At 38.8% G+C, this 16,482-nt stretch overlaps 2 protein-coding genes across 10 annotated transcripts in view; one reads left to right on the top strand and one right to left on the bottom strand.

Annotated features, from left to right (window-relative positions):
* b4galnt1a (beta-1,4-N-acetyl-galactosaminyl transferase 1a) overlaps nt 1–16,482 on the top strand; it is a 165,777-nt gene that overhangs the window by 65,893 nt on the left and 83,402 nt on the right. For 4 of the 6 annotated variants that reach the window (XR_009807132.1, XR_009807133.1, XR_009807130.1 and 1 more), the window contains exons 13-14: nt 3,845–4,063; nt 12,672–12,777. The gene's annotated coding sequence lies outside the window, so the exon portion shown is untranslated. The remainder of the gene's footprint in view (nt 1–3,844; nt 4,064–12,671; nt 12,778–16,482) is intronic. The other 2 variants (XR_009807134.1, XR_009807131.1) reach the window with 1 other exon arrangement.
* The window catches only part of slc26a10 (solute carrier family 26 member 10), a 31,113-nt gene continuing 21,466 nt past the window's right edge, over nt 6,836–16,482 (bottom strand). For 3 of the 4 annotated variants that reach the window (XM_061903377.1, XM_061903378.1, XM_061903375.1), the window contains 7 exons: nt 12,652–12,721; nt 12,333–12,515; nt 12,202–12,256; nt 10,479–10,567; nt 7,958–8,012; nt 7,686–7,819; nt 6,836–7,605 (listed from right to left, as the gene is read on the bottom strand). In XM_061903377.1, coding sequence (XP_061759361.1) covers nt 7,567–7,605; nt 7,686–7,819; nt 7,958–8,012; nt 10,479–10,567; nt 12,202–12,256; nt 12,333–12,515; nt 12,652–12,721 — 625 coding nt within the window. In that variant the 3' untranslated portion in view covers nt 6,836–7,566. The remainder of the gene's footprint in view (nt 7,606–7,685; nt 7,820–7,957; nt 8,013–10,478; nt 10,568–12,201; nt 12,257–12,332; nt 12,516–12,651; nt 12,722–16,482) is intronic. The other variant, XM_061903376.1, reaches the window with a different exon arrangement.

The following is a 16,482-nucleotide window of genomic DNA, read 5'->3' as shown; positions in this document are numbered from 1 at the left end:
CAGCCGCTACTGTGTAGTCACTATCAATACAACCGCTGCCCGTAATGTTTAGTCAATTAACAGAAAGGGTTAAATGTCGGTCTCTGCAAGAAGTCCCGCCTCTAACCTAAATATCGCTCAATGATTGGTTGCCGCTTTCATGCTAACTTACGTGTGATTGGATGTCCCCGCTGTCACTCCTCACTGTGGAAAAAACAGTCCCACCTATCCAGACGTTAGCTCCAAATTAGCACTGCATCTCGTCTTTTCCTCCGCTTTTTTTCCAGGTGAAAGTCAATGCTCAGTCCCCTCTACGATTGTTAACCCTCCCCGTAGGTGAAAGTTAACCTTAAACATGTGAATTCAACCACTTTAGTCCGTTTTTTAACATTGTAAAAACATCAGCTGTCTTTTACTACGGACTGCAACAGTCCGTTGTCATGGATACATGGCAACAACTTCCATTCATACCAGTCATACGTGCCTGAGGCGGAGTGATAGCCTACGCTGTGATAAGGCTTTAGAATAGTAGCCGTGATCAATATTCAAACCACGGTTAACAGCCAATCAGATCGCCGGATTTCACTTTTCCGTTTTATTTTATTTTTATTTTTTTTAGTTTCATGTAACATATTTACATACAAAAGCAGCAATAGAAAGAAGTAAATGAAGGAAAATTGTGAGTGATTTAAACACAATTTGGGGAAAATATTATTACAGTTCATTTATGTTTATTTACAATGTTGTATTGCATGAATGTATTTCTGATGTTGTTGATGGACAGTAGGCTATGTTAATTGACAGTATGATGCACAGTTGCACTACAGCCCTACACTAAAGAGTAAAGATGAGAACTCTTCCAAGTTGTCTCATTTGCTTTCATTTTAGTTGCTTTACCCTATAACATCTGCATGACGTGAAATTATGATTGCTAATGTAAAATAAAAATAAAAAAGTAAAGTTTCAGAGTGCTGCCTTGGAGCACTTTTTTGTCCCCACCAATCTCAAAATCAAACCCACTCCCTTGACCTTATGTTTCATTTTTACCCTCATTAACAGCATCATAAATAACTTTTAGCTTGTTACAGGGACAGTGGAGGCTCTCTGTCTTCCAAACCACTGCTGCTCAGAGCCTCCGCTGTCATTGCTCTCGTCAAGTTGTAAAAAAAAAAAAAAAAAAAAAAAAAAAGGAACTCTGTAGCACCGAAAGTCCGCGACGATAAACCTGTTTATGACAGATAAGACTACACAAATACACCCATCCTAACAAGTATATGATAAATGTAGACAACTTTTCCTTTTCTTTTACTTTCATACTGCAACAGTGATTGGATGTTTACTGAGGGCTGAGGGGTGTGTGTCTGCTGCGCAGCCTGTGGAATGTTGAATACACGCACAGCGGAAGGAGGGATGAGAGGGAAGCCGACACTATATCGTGTGTGTCCCTTTTTCGGCTGATTTTTCCGCTAGTGCAGATAATTTTGTCAACTTGTAATGTAGTAATTTTGTGAGTTTATTAAAATTTGCTTTCTCAAATTTTGATTTGAGGGGGCAATACATTTATTTAAGGGGGCTACGCCCCCCCTTGCCCCTGCGTAGAGCCGGCCATGTTCTCAAGTCAGTTGGAGTTTGCAAACATGTCATTAGACCGAGATGTGTGTGAATTGGTAGCTTTGGTATGTTGTCTTCCCGATATTTCGTGATTTTATATTGTCATTAATTTAAGTCCCCTAAAGGTGGGAAGAACATATTTTTGGCGCTCACCATCCTAAAGTTGGTGGAGGTTTTGTAAAGCACATTGAACTGCTTGGTACATTTCAATGAGGCTCTAACTTGAAGGTTAAATATGGTGTCTTTCACAGGAAAATAGAAGCTCATATCGGTGGATTCACACATAACGGATCCTAATGTTTTCACATACGGTATACTCAACTATGTGTGGAGTCATGTCTATTCTGTGTCGACCACCAATCGTTCTACAATGTTTAGTGATAGTGAAGTATATTTATATAGCGCTTTTCTCTAGTTACTCAAAGCGCTTTTACATTTTTACATTTGACATAAGTTACATTTAAACCAGTGTGGGTGGCACTGGGAGCACGTGGGTAAAGTGTCTTACCCACAGACGCAACGGCAGTGACTAGGATGGCGATTGCGGGAATCAAACCTGGAACCCTCAAGTTGCTAGCATGGCCACTCTACCAACCGAGCTATGCCGCCCATTTGACTAAAAGCATGTGTGTTAGTAGGTCTCCTGTATGCTCTGCTTAGTAAATAGTTGGCCAGAGCCTTAATTGTGTACCATCATCAAATAGGAGAGGCCTACTTCCAGCCCAATAAGCACTCACTCCTTGAGCTTTAATAAGAACCCCCAAAGGGATAAAGTGTCTTGAGGCCTCTTTAAAATATGCACAGAAAATAAATTACTTGGCTATGTAACATCAAGCAAACCATAATTAATGAGATTTTTGTCTTTTTCTCTCCTGGTTTCAAACTAGAGCTGCATGTAACGCCATTAAGTCAAGGTAACAGGGTAGATGAGAAGTACCTTTTTCTGGGCACTAGAGGGCAACAGAGTGGCAGTAAGGTTTTAAGTCAACATTTTTCTTGAATAAAAGCCATAGGTTCTGTATTTTTGCTGAGAGCTTTCCAGATACTGTGTCAGAACAGTCTGTCAGTTGTTATTTAAAAGGGAACTTTTAGGCAAAATTAAAAATATCGTTCACAATCCTGATGAGAGATGAGAGACAAGCCAAAAAAGGTTTTTCATCTTGCTCTTGGTAAAGGTAAAGGTAGCAACCAATTATATCACTAAATCAATTAAAAATGCTTTCAAAAACCTTCCAACAATACTTAAAGGCCTATTGAAATGAGATTTTTCTTGTTTAAACGGGGATGGCAGGTTCATTCTGTGTCATACTTGATCATTTTGCGATATTGCCATATTTTTGCTGAAAGGATTTAGTAGAGAACATCCACGATAAAGTTCGCAACTTTTGGTCGCTAATAAAAAAAGCCTTGCCTGTACCGGAAGTAGCAGACGATGTGCGCGTGACGTCACCGGTTGTAGAGCTCCTCACATCCTCACATTGTTTACAATCAAGGACACCAGCAGCGAGAGCAATTCGGACCGAGAAAGCGACAATTTCCCCATTAATTGGAGCGAGGATGAAAGATTTGTGGAAGAGGAAAGTGAGAGTGATGGACTAGAGGCCAGTGGGAGAGATTCAGATAGGGAAGATGCTGTGAGAGGCACCGTGGGGGTGGCAGGACTACTCGGCCACCTCCAACAAGGGATAGAGCCATACCGTTTTGAACCCGACGCTGACAGTGACGGTCAGGAGGACGCTGATGATATTGTAGCACACGACATTGATCGCCTTCAGAATACAGAATGATAAAATATTATTTATTTATAGACTAGTTTTAGCTTGTGGCCTCGTCTTGCACTGTTACTGTTAGTGTTACAACTTACACCCCCAGGCACAGGCCTATCTATAGACTAAGTATCAATAAATGTCAAAACTAATTATCCATCCATCCATCTTCCGCTTATCCGAGGTCGGGTCGCGGGGGCAGCAGCCTAAGCAGGGAAGCCCAGAGTTCCCTCTCCCCAGCCACTTCGTCTAGCTCTTCCCGGGGGGTCCTGCGGCGTTCCCAGGCCAGCCGGGAAACATTATTCCTATGGGCCACAGCTCCATATACCGGCAATATTAAAAATATGTATGTAAAAAATACAAAAAACTGTAGATTAATAAGATCCACAACAAGACAATGATAATATTAATTTTAGCACATGTATGCAGATTGCAGGTGTCAATAATATGAATTGATTTTCAAATATTGTGAATATTTCTATTTCCAGGTGTACATGTCACAACTGTGTGAACATGGAGACAGTGGCTGAGTGTGCCTGCTGTCATGAGATACAGGCAGTGGCCAAAACCATGGAGCAGGAAGGGGTGGAGACGTGCATCATAGACCACCCTGGATTTTAATCTGTGTGTCTGGATGAATGGGTGCTGCAGATAGCGTATTACGCCTACCAACAGCAATATGGCGTGCCGCAGCAACAGCAAAATGAGTGAGGCACTAATAGGTTTAAATAATTCTGATATGTCAGAATGAGCACTTTCTTATCTTATTCTTATTCTGTGAAATGTACTGTGCTACAATGTACATGACATTATATATCATAGAAGTATTACAAACCCCGTTTCCAAATGAGTTGGGAAATGGTGTTAGATGTAAATATAAACGGAATACAATGATTTGCAACCCATATTCAATTTAATGCACTACATAGACAAGATATTTGTTGTTCAAACTCATAAACTTTATTTTATTTTGCAAATAATAACGTAGAACTTCATGGCTGCAACACGTGCCAAAGTAGTTGGGAAAGGGCATGTTCACCACTGTGTTACATCACCTTTTCTTTAAACAACACTCAATAAACGTTTGGGAACTGAGGAAACTAATTGTTGAAGCTTTGAAAGTGGAATTCTTTCCCATTCTTGTTTTATGTAGAGCTTTAGTCATTCAACAGTCCGAGGTCTCCGCTGTCGTATTTTGCACTTCATAATGCGCCACACATTTTCGATGGGAGACAGGTCTGGACTGCAGGCGGGCCAGGATAGTAACCACACTCTTTTTTTTAACGAAGCCACGCTGTTGAAACACTTGTCTTGCTGAAATAAGCAGGGGCGTCCATGATAACGTTGCTTGGAGGACAACATATGTTGCTCCAAAACCTGTTTGGACCTTTCAGCATTAATGGTGCCTCCACAGATGTGCAAGTTACCCATGCCTTGTGCATTAATACACCCCCATACCATCACAGATGCTGACTTTTGAACTTTGCGCCTATAACAATCCGAGTGGTTATTTTCCCCTTTGTTCTGGAGGACACCACGTCCTCTGTTTCCAAATAGAATTTGAAATGTGGACTCGTCAGACCACAGAACACCTTCCCACTTTGCATCAGTCCGGCGTTCCTTGGTGTTGTTGATAAATGGGTTTTGCTTTACATAGAGTTTTAACTTGCACTTACAGATGTAGCGACCAACTGTAGTTACTGACAGTGGTTTTATGAAGTGTTCCTGAGCCCATGTGGTGATATCCTTTACACACTGATGTCGGTTTTTGATGCAGTACCGCCTGAGGGATCAAAAGTCTGTAATATCATCGCTTACGTGCAGTGATTTCTCCAGATTCTCTGAACTTTTTGATGATTTTACAGACCGTAGATGGTAAAATCCCTAAATTCCTTGCAATAGCTCGTTTAGAAATGTTGTTCTAAAACTGTTCGACAATTTGCTTACAAATTGGTGACCCTCGCCTCATCCTTGTTTGTGAATGACTGAGCATTTCACGGAAGCTGCTTTTATACCCAATCATGGCACCCACCTGTTCCCAATTAGCCTGCACACCTGTGGGATATTCCAAATAAGTGTTTGATGAGAATTCCTCAACTTTATCAGTATTTATTGCCACCTTTCCCAACTTCTTTGTCACGTGTTGCTGGCATCAAATTCTAAAGTTAATGATTATTTGCAAAAAAAAATTGTTTTATCAGTTTGAACATAAAATATGTTGTCTTTGTAGCATATTCAACTGAATATGGGTTGAAACTGATTTGCACATCATTGTATTCCGTTTATATTTACATCTAACACAATTTCCCATTGAACCAATGATGCAATAATGTGGCCATCGCCTAATATATATATATATATATATAGGGGTGTAACGGTACGTGTATTTGTAATGAACCTTTTCGGTACGGGGGTTTCGGTTCGGTCGGAGGTGTATTGCACGAGTTTCCACACCGACATATCAGGTAACGCACCGCACGTTGTGTAAACAATGCAGAGCGAGGCAGGCTAACAGTGACCGGGCTAGGACAACATGTAAAAGCCAGAGCTAGAAGACCGTCCTGCCTTGTTAAGATCTACTGTTAGCGAACACTTTGGCTGCGCGATACAACAATGGAGGACGGAGGTTTGCCGACATTGTTCAGCAGCAGTAGAGTACGCTTCTGCCAACACGTCAAACATGCTAACTCCTTTGAAGCGTCACCGCCGCATTCAGGCAGCCTTTCCTAGTAGACAAGTCAGGCAGGGCTGAAGCAATAACAAATGTTTTTATAGCAGCCAAGTTAGCCAGGCTGGGGGGGCTGAGTTGATGAACGTGGACGCCGACTTAAACAAGTTGAAAAACTTCTTGTTGTGTTTGCATTCAGTGGTCAATTGTACGGAATATGTACTGTACTGTGCAATCTACTTATACAAGTCTCAATCAATCAATCAAAAAAAGCACTTTATATGTAGAAATGTTTTGTTAGGAAACTATTTTGAGCCTTATCTTATTTAGTTTTTATTTTATATATGTTGACCACTTTAACCTTGGTAATGGACCCTGTGTGTATATGTATTGTATGCCATTGTTTACAAATTTGGTAGATAAATAACTAAAAATGTATATTTTGTTATTTTCTTTCTGTGCTGAAAATGAACAGAACCGTGACCTCTAAAACCTAGGTACGTACCGAACCGAAATGTTTGCGTACCATTACACCTCTATATATATATACTTTTAGTGTGTATATGAAACGTTTATGGAGGGTTTTGAAGTTGTTTTAGAGGGCTTTGAAGGCTACAACGGTGACTTCCATTAGACGCATTTTGCAAGTGTGTTTTTTAATCATCTTTAGGAACTTAAAAAAAAAGACATGTTGTCATAGTGATTGTGAATGATAGGCAACTTTCCAAAAAAAAAGTGCCGTTCGCCTTTAAAGCCTGTGTTTAATACATTGCAATGCAGTGGTCTCTTGTGGCCCAGAGAACACAGACTGTACTCATCTTCACATTTTAGTCCAGCATGCCTCACATTCCACCCTTTACAGAACTGTAATGAAAAGTAACAAACAGCGGACATCTTTCACTCTCTATCTCTTTTGCTCTCTCTTTTAATAAAGTCTAGATTTACAAAACTTAAATAGAAATATATTTAATATTAAAACAGCCATTGGGAAAGCTGCAGACAAATACCAAAAAGTATTGGATGGCATGCCAAGAACACATTAAACATTTATAAATAGGGTACAGTGCACTTCTCAGCATATTTATCTCTACATTGCAATCAAAGAATATTCTCTTCAAAAATTCCAGCATATATGACAGTATGCTTACATCTCCACACATTCCCTTCCTTTCACACAGGAAGTAAACAAAATGTAAATGACAAAATGTAAGCAGACTAAATATTGTACGTACTGTAGAAGATATGATGTGCGTGAACTATAAGTAAAAAACAAAAGTGGGGTTAAATACAGTCAGCTTCTTACTACTCCTTTTCGGGCATGTTGAACTGTGCAAATGTAACCATGTGATGTTCCTTAAGGTCTGAAACAAATAAACCATACCATGCATAAAAAGGGGTAACACTGTAAAGCCTTAATAATGCTACAACAGGCTACTGCATCTTGGAAACACAAGTACACATTGCAATCTCTGAGGAATAACCAAATAGAATATTTGGGTCCCAAATACTTGGTTGAGGACTTCTCATCACTGTGCATCTGTCTCACACCCAAACAGTTGTGGTGTTTTCAGGATGTTTTTCCTACAACAATAATAGCATTATTAATTAACGCCAGCCTATAAATTTAACATGTGCATCATATCTGGTGTTGTCGGGCCTACCTTCTGCTGCTGGATGTACATGACAGCATCATGTACAGTCACAAAAATATGCTGAGGCTTCATGTGGTTCATGAGGCCGCTTGATGTGAGGATCTTTAGAACGCTCTCTGAGGGAACAGAGATCACAAGTGATCCTGTCGTATGCACGCAAACAAACACACACATGGAACCAACTATGATATGAAAACTAATATTTGGGATGGATTGAAATAATAAATAACTAATGAAAACAACATGTTACAATAATAACAATATACAGTCAAAGGGCTTACCATTACAGTTGGACATGTACACGTGAACTCCAACTTTCTGGCATTCGATGCACATCTGCAATAAGAACCAAGAAACAATCACGTTGGCAGGATTCACCTCCCCCCACACATTTCAAGTATTTTTTAGATTAATTCACTTGAAAGAACCACAGCTGCCCAACGTCAGGAGCACTCATGCAGCCTCAGACTATGACACAACTCCAACATGCTTGACTCTAAGGCAATTATCCCTGTACTCATGTTGCCAGCTATCTAGATAAAAATGGCGGTGTTGAGACATTTAGTTAGTTAGTTGGTAATATAATTTAAAAAGTTGTAGACAGATTTCCATGAAACTTTCAGGAAATGTCTGATTAGATCTGGGGTCTGATTCAGTTAATTTCTACTACGTCACCTTACGTTTACATTTCTGTGTGTTTGTTTGCTGCTCTGCAAAGACAAACACCTTGGATGACTGACATGCGTTCACTGTGTTTCTTTTATTCCCTTATGGATAACTCAAAACGTGATGGGCAGATTTTCATTTAAAAGACTCATAAATTTTTTCTACATTCAAAACACTTCCTTATGGTCGCTGTTTGTTAACCATAGAGCTAGGAGTCCATTGCAGGGCTGCGAGCGACCCCTAAAGGGCCGCAAAAAGTATCTCTTTCTCAGCTGTGGTCTATACGGGCCACAGCCGTACTCAGTTGTAATAGACTTTTACACCATTAGTGGCAGTAACGAGAATATCAAACAGAAGAAGTCTGGAGCTAAAGTCATTGAGACGTTTTATACTAAAGGCACAACAATTATGACTAAAGTGGTGAAGCTGTATTTTCATTTGCACTTTAATTCATTGGCAGTTTAGTTAAGAACATATTCATTATCAATTTAGTTTATCTCCATTAGCACAACATAGTTGTATGTTAATTTATTTTTGGATTGACTGATTTTTGAGTCCCTTCTTATTTGGTTAGTGTGGGTACTTTTTTTCTTCAATCAGCTTTTTCTAAGCGTAAGATTTGTTTAATACGATTAAAATGAAGATTACAGTTATAAATTCAGTGTTAGTATTTGATTGGGCCTCGGGCCCCTCCGTAGTGAAAAAGTTGGGCCTTAAGTCAAAAAGGTTAAGTACCCCTAGTCTACATAACATATAATGGTGGTGCGTTGGTCAATATTTTGTATAGATTATGTGTTACTGACCATCTTCAAGCCATTCTCTGTCCCTCTCTTCAAAATGGGTCGTTTTGTGGGCGGTATTATTTACAAGCCGACGCCCTCCTTTAGGCCAAGCCCCCTTCGACTGCGCCTCCACCTCGTCAGCTAAGTTGCTGTTTTGAAGGATTCCTCATCAAGCTACAGACAGATATAATTTTGAACTATAGACTACTTTTTTTATTTGAATTGGCAACATTGAAGTATTTTAGCATGCATGTGCATGTACAAGACAGTCTGCCTCAAAACAAGAGGACAACGAAAAAGAAGGAACTTATTTACTACAACTTTGGACTAAAACTGAATAAAAATGGCGGACTCGCGCAAAGCTCTATGGATATGTTTGCTGACATAATTAAGGCAAAATAAATCACCTAAGCCTTGAATTCCAAAAGGCTCATTTGGAACAAGTTTAAAAGAAAGTAACATTGTTTTATAAATACCTCCACAACGCCTCCGTGGTTTGAAATTTGACATTTTTTGGACTTATGGAGATTCCAAATACACCAACGCATGCTAAGTGGAAAGTTGGTTTTGGGTAAAAGGACTCTTTTAACATTTAGGAAATGCCAGAAATGGGATAAGAAACAAGTGATTACATTTAGGGACTGAGTCAGATCATTTCTACTACATTTCCCGCCATCAGTGTGTGAATGTGTGTGTGAATGGGTGAATGTGGAACCAGTGTCAATGCGCTTTGAGCTCCTTAAAAAGGTAGAAAAGCGCTATACAAATATAACCCATATAACCCATTTAACAATTAAAATGGTGCCCCTTTATACACCTGCTGTGAACCTGTTTTTATGATTTATTTATTTATTTTTTATCATGTTCTGTTTGTGTTGTGTTGTTTGCTCGGTCCTCGTATTATCTTTTAACCTGTCCATTGTACAGCACTTTGGCTACCCCTGTGGTAAATTTTAAATGTGCTTTATAAATAAAGTTGATTTGATTTGATTTGATTCAGCTTCTGTGTGTATGCTTAAGGCCCCGCCCCTATTCACAAAAAGCTTCACTCTTTCTATTTCATTCAACGATAGATAGCTCGAAAAGTTATGGGCGCATTTCAACTTAACTTTTCAGGAAATATCAGAAATAGAACAAGGAACTGATTGGATTTTGAGGGTGAACCGGATCACCGTCTGGATTAGGAATTGTTCTACTATTGGGCCTAGTGGAGATCTGCGCTCTCTTATTATTATAACCCCATTTTAATTGGCATAGTACTATCCCTTGTTAAATATACACATTAAAAAAGAGTTGCAATAATGTGGGGGGTGTACTTGTTTTTTGTAAAATACTGTAACTTTTGCACACAAACCTGAGTAAAGAGTCTTGCTCCGGCAACATCAACAAACACCACACTGCTGCAGTCAATTAGAACTGTCTGGACTTCACTCTCAGATGTTTCTGCAGATATCCAAAGACAAACTACAGTTAACTTTCCAGTGGAATCATCTCTGTCATAACAATGAAATGTAATCAAAACATTTGAACATAAAATTGTCTTTTGAACATCTGAACATAAAATACTCTTTTATTTAAAGGGTAAGGGTTTCTAAATAGACATTCAAAATGACAACATACAGTTACTAGTCACTGGAGTACACGTGCACTATGCAGTGTTAAAAGTTTGGATTCGGTATTGTTTTTTAATGCATAAATGTTTGACACAACTTATTTTATGGTTTATATTGCTAAGTTGCAATCACGTGACATAGAAGCACTTCCGGGTTTCAGGCGATGGTCTCGAGTCCTGTAACTGTGTCAGTGCAGATTTAGGCATATTTTAAAAGGTATGGAGGCAAATATGTAAGCAATCATGAAAAAATATTTAAAATGGGATGGAGTAATAATTTTTGAAATATCATCATCAAGACTTTACTGCTTGCCTTGACCTCCCTTTCTGCGACACATAAGGACTGAAAACACATCATGGAGGGGTCCACCAATTAAACATTCATCCGTGAAAGACAATGTTGGAATTATTTGTGCATCAATGTAACGTACTTGATTGACTTAACAAGTGCCGTGTTGCTGTGATCGTGATGCTAATATAAAAAAAAGACATGTTTATTTGCAGTTAATTTCCAGCTCATTTCCAGCTACAAATATTAGTTTCAACTACAATTTATGTCTACAGTTGTTTTCATGGTGTGACGTTTGTATTTGTCTAATTATTTAGCTATAAATGTACCTGTTGTTCAGCAATGTTTGCTGGCGATATCAACATTCAGTATAGGCTGTTGAGCCCACGATAAATGTATTCATCTGGTTTATTAATCCTATTAAGGATATTATTTTAATGTAACAAATAGCACCAATGATGCAATAATGTGGCCATCCATTTCTAAAAAAATCACTTTGCTTTCCTGCACAACAAGATAAGCTTTTAGTTTCTGTTATGAAAATGCCAACATAAATACAGTGGATTGGACCAACAATCGCAATATTTATTATTATGACGTAACATGACGCTAGTTTATTTGCACATGCAGGTCCTTGTAGTTATATTTAGTCATGGCAACCATAAAACAATACAAATGAATGCAATAACTTGGGTTTTTTATGTTTATTTCTGCTCTTTAACACAACTAATATAGTAGACAATATACTCGATTGTATCACAGAAAGTTTCTCAAACAAATCAAGTGTTCAAACAAACATTTTATAAAGTGATCGCTACAGACACAAGCAGTCTGATTGTATTCCGCAAGATGATGAAAGTGATATTTTTAAGAACTATTTTATTTGACGCACTTTTGTTTTTCCCTGACTTTATTGCCGTTATGAACCACTTCTTTCGGGACTCTATGAATGCTCTTTCCTGTCCCTATTTGAACAACTGGAACACCCAAGAACAGAACAGTAATACGGCATTTTCTGCTGAAACTCTACACCCACTTTCACTTGTTTTACTGGTACGCTCAATCTGCTTGACCGACATGTGAATTAAGCCGCAAAGAAGAAAAACGGTTTTGACCTCATATGCAACCAAGCAATGGAGGAATAATGCAGGCAACTGCCATACGTCATAAACCTACCCGATTTAAACAACTCATTTTCTGAAGAAAAACATGTGTTTTCTATGCCTCTCTCCTGAAAAATACAAAAAAAGTTATATTATTTTAACAATATTTTTGACTATGACATTCAATGAGCGCAGCAGTCGTACCACTGTGTTGACTAAGGTCTGTCTTTCACGCTTCTCCAGAGCTTTTCTCTCCTTTTCTCGACTGCGGATCTTTTCTGGCGTCAGGCCCAACAACTTGCTCATCTCCTCCTTGAAAAAGCTACGGTTTCCGTAGTAAATAGGCCCATTGTATGTCAGGATCTTTATCCCTGGCACCTCATAGCACTGGAAAAGAAACACAAAATCTCATCAAACTTCTCAAATAATTATACAGTCTTTGAATTGATGCCATTTAAAATCATTTTTAGAGTCTGGATTTTGGTTTCTGCTGAAGATGTGAAGTGGTGTGTCACACTCCCACCTTACTGTGATTCTCCACAGGTCTGTAAATTTCTGTGTTACTGGCCCGACCAAGCACAGAACATCCAGCCCTGATGAAGGAACCAGAAATGACTTGACCTTTGACTCATCAGCCACACAACACCAGGTATATTTAAACAATTTCATAAGATCTGCCCTTTGAGACATTTGTAATTTAGTGCTATATATATAAATAAACATTGGTTGATTGATCTAAGCTGCATCAACTTCTGCATGTGTAAACATTACTTCAATGACATTAAGTATTATATCTGACTGGCCTCGTTTTTTTTTTTTTTGCTATTGTGCCAGATCTGTGCAAAGTTCGATCTCAATCAGTTATGCTGTATTTTTTTGTGTGAAACCACTAACCAGCTACTAATAATTTAACAGTATGGTTATCTTTGAGACCGTAGTTGCGTAGTTTTCAATCCATCTTACATATTGAATCTCATCAGATTGAATAGCTGGATTTAACTTTGAGACTTTGATTTTAAAAGCACTTAATTTGCTGTAAATAATTCAAACATCGATGATTAAATGTTTTCTACATTGTTTGCAATAAAGTAGTATTGACATTTTCATTAGAGGAGGCTACTTGGTTTTTTTTTTAAAGATGGAGCAGCTGAGGTTTTATTATTTATTAAGCAATGGTACGTGCGCAACACGTATTGTTTATTACTAAGTTTTAGTTTTGTTTTGCATTTTACTTTGAAATGGAGCCAGAAGTGGCAGGTGGTTGCAGCAACTCTGTGCTATTTTATATCCTCCTTAGTGTTATTTAATGTTTCCCTCTTGTTTTCATGTGTTTTGACCTTTTGGTTTTTAAACCCCTTCTGGACTGCACGACGAAGTGTGGCACTTTCACAACTTGTGTGCTACTTTTGAAAAGTAACGGCACGTTTTGGGGGAATCGTTTACACAATCATTATGGGAGACAAGAACACGTGTCTTTTTTTTAGGATTCTAAAGGTGATAAAAAAACGCCTGCAAAAAGTGGCTAATGGGAGTCACCATTGTAGCCTTTAAAGCCTCTAAAAAACCCTTAATCAACATTTTATATACAAACCCCGTTTCCATATGTGTTGGGAAATTGTGTTAGCTGTAAATATAAACGGAATACAATGATTTGCAAATCCTTTTCAACCCATATTCGATTGAATGCACTACAAAGACTATATATTTGATGTTCAAACTCATAAACTTTATTTTTTTTTGCAATTAATTTTTTTTTTTTTGCAATTAATAATTAACTTAGAAATTCATGGCTGCAAAACGTGCCAAAGTAGTTGAGAAAGGGCATGTTCACCACTGTGTTACATCACCTTTCTTTTAACAACACTGAATAAACGTTTGGGAACTGAGGAAACTAATTGTTGAAGCTTTCAAAGTGGAATTATTTCCCATTCTTGTTTTATGCAGAGCTTCAGTCATTCAACAGTCCGGGGTCTCCGCTGTCGTATTTTACGCTTCATAATGCGCCACACATTTTCGATGGGAGACAGGTCTGGACTGCAGGCGGGCCAGGAAAGTACTCGCACTTTTTTTTACGAAGGCACACTGTTGTAACACTTGTCTTGCTGAAATAAGCAGGGGCGTCCATGATAACGTTACTTGGATGACAACATATGTTGTTCCAAAACCTGTATGGACCTTTCAGCATTAATGGTGCCTTCACAGATGTGTAAGTTACCCATGCCTTTGGCACTAATACACCCCCATACCATCACAGATGCTGACTTTTCAACTTTGCACCTAAAACAATCCGAATGGTTGTTTTCTTCTTTGTTCTGGAGGACACCACGTCCTCTGTTTCCAAATATAATTTGAAATGTGGACTTGTCAGACCACAGAACACTTTTCCACTTTGCATCAGTCCATCTTAGGTGAGCTCGGGCCCAGCCAAGCCGGCGGCGTTTCAGGATATTGTTGATAAATGGGTTTGGCTTTGCATAGTACAGTTTTAACTTGCACTTACGGATGTAGCGACCAACTGTAGTTACTAACAGTGGTTTTATGAAGTTTTCCTGAGCCCATGTGGTGATATCCTTTACACGCTGATGTCGGTTTTTGATGCAGTACCGCCTGAGGGATCAAAAGTCCGTAATATCATCGCTTACGTGCAGTGATTTCTCCAGATTCTCTGAACTTTTTGATGATTTTACGGACCGTATATGGTAAAATCCCTAAATTCCTTGCAAAAGCTTGTTGAGAAATGTTCTAAAACTGTTCGACAATTTGTTTACAAAGTGGTGACCCTCACCCAATCCTTGTTTGTGAATTACTTAGCATTTCATGGAAGCTGCTTTTATACTCAATCATGGCACTCAACTGTTCCCAATTAGCCTGCACACCTGTGGGATGTTCCATATAAGTGTTTGATGAGCATTCCTCAAGTTTATCAGTATTTATTGCCACCTTTCCCAACATCTTTGTCACGTGTAGCTGGCAACATATTCTAAAGTTAATGATTTGCAAAAAAAAAAAATGTTTATCAGTTTGAACATCAAATATGTTGTCTTTGTAGCATATTCAACTGAATATGGGTTGAAAATTATTTGCAAATCATTGTATTCCGTTTATATTTACATCTAACACAATTTCCCAACTCATGGAAACGGGGTTTGTACAACATCCATCCATTTTCTACCACTTTTCCACTTTTCCCTCTTGGGGTTGCGGGGGGTGTTGGAGCCTATACACACTGCAAGAATATAATAAATGTGGTAACGGAGACGTTCATAACAGTATGTAATGTGTACAATTTTTACTAAATTTTGGTCATTTTAAGCATTACCGAAACTTATTTCCCTAGCGCATCTAATTCCGTTTCCATAGCAACACACTTCCGACTTCCGACAACAAATGTGTGTCCCTACTTCCAGAAACAAACGTGTGTGTGTTCCAATCAAGGTAGACTTGGTAACACACAACAAAGACAACTATTTTTGGACAAATGAGGATTCAGAACCTTATCTTTTTGAAGCTGAATATAAGGATGAACTGCTGCTTGTAGAAGTGAGCACGAAGAAAGTGTTAAACGTTGGAGCAGACGGAAGTCGAGAGGGTGACCAGTGTGACTTGATGGTGTAAATGTGGAAATTGGAGCCAAGCTACGCTGAAATAAATGGTCCGCTTACCCAAAATCAACTGGTAAAATTCGTCTCCGGCAAGCTTGACCCATCAGACAGCAGACTTACATCAAGTAAGTCACTGTAATATTGATCACGATACATGCAGCACGTAGCCGTAGGCTGCCATCGCAAGGCGATGTGTTTCTACTAGGACTGTCAAAGTTAATCAATCCAATCCAATCCACTTTATTTATATAGCACATTTAAACAACAAAATGTTTCCAAAGTGCTGCACAACAATATTAAAAACCACATTCAAATACTATCCTGAGCTCCACCAATGTGTGAATAAAACAATAACGCGTTAGCTATAAATTTATTATTTAAATCTAAATTTAAATAACGGCACACCCTTTTGTATTGGCCGATTAATGCGAACACTTCCTTTTTGACACTCTGGGCCACGCCTTAGCGGGTGAACTTGGCGGCAGTTCACTTGCTACAGATAAGCCACAAGCGAGCAGAAATAGACATATGAAAGTTTACCTTATGGAAATATCAGGTTCAAAGCCATGGCAAGTTAACCTGACTCTCGCCAGACCCTTGTAGTTCGCTGAGCTCCACACAAGGGTCTGGGCTCGAAGGCATTGCAAAATCCTTCCATATAGCAAAAATTAATGAACCAATCTGGATCACTGGGCGGGATTTCATAGGTGTGACGTAGCGCCAAAGCCACTGTTTGATTCAAACAACAATGG

Source organism: Nerophis ophidion, linkage group LG06 (genome assembly GCF_033978795.1).
Source record: "Nerophis ophidion isolate RoL-2023_Sa linkage group LG06, RoL_Noph_v1.0, whole genome shotgun sequence".
NCBI lineage: Eukaryota > Metazoa > Chordata > Actinopteri > Syngnathiformes > Syngnathidae > Nerophis > Nerophis ophidion.
Note: the sequence above shows the minus strand (reverse complement) of the source record. Positions and strands in the feature narration are given on the sequence as shown.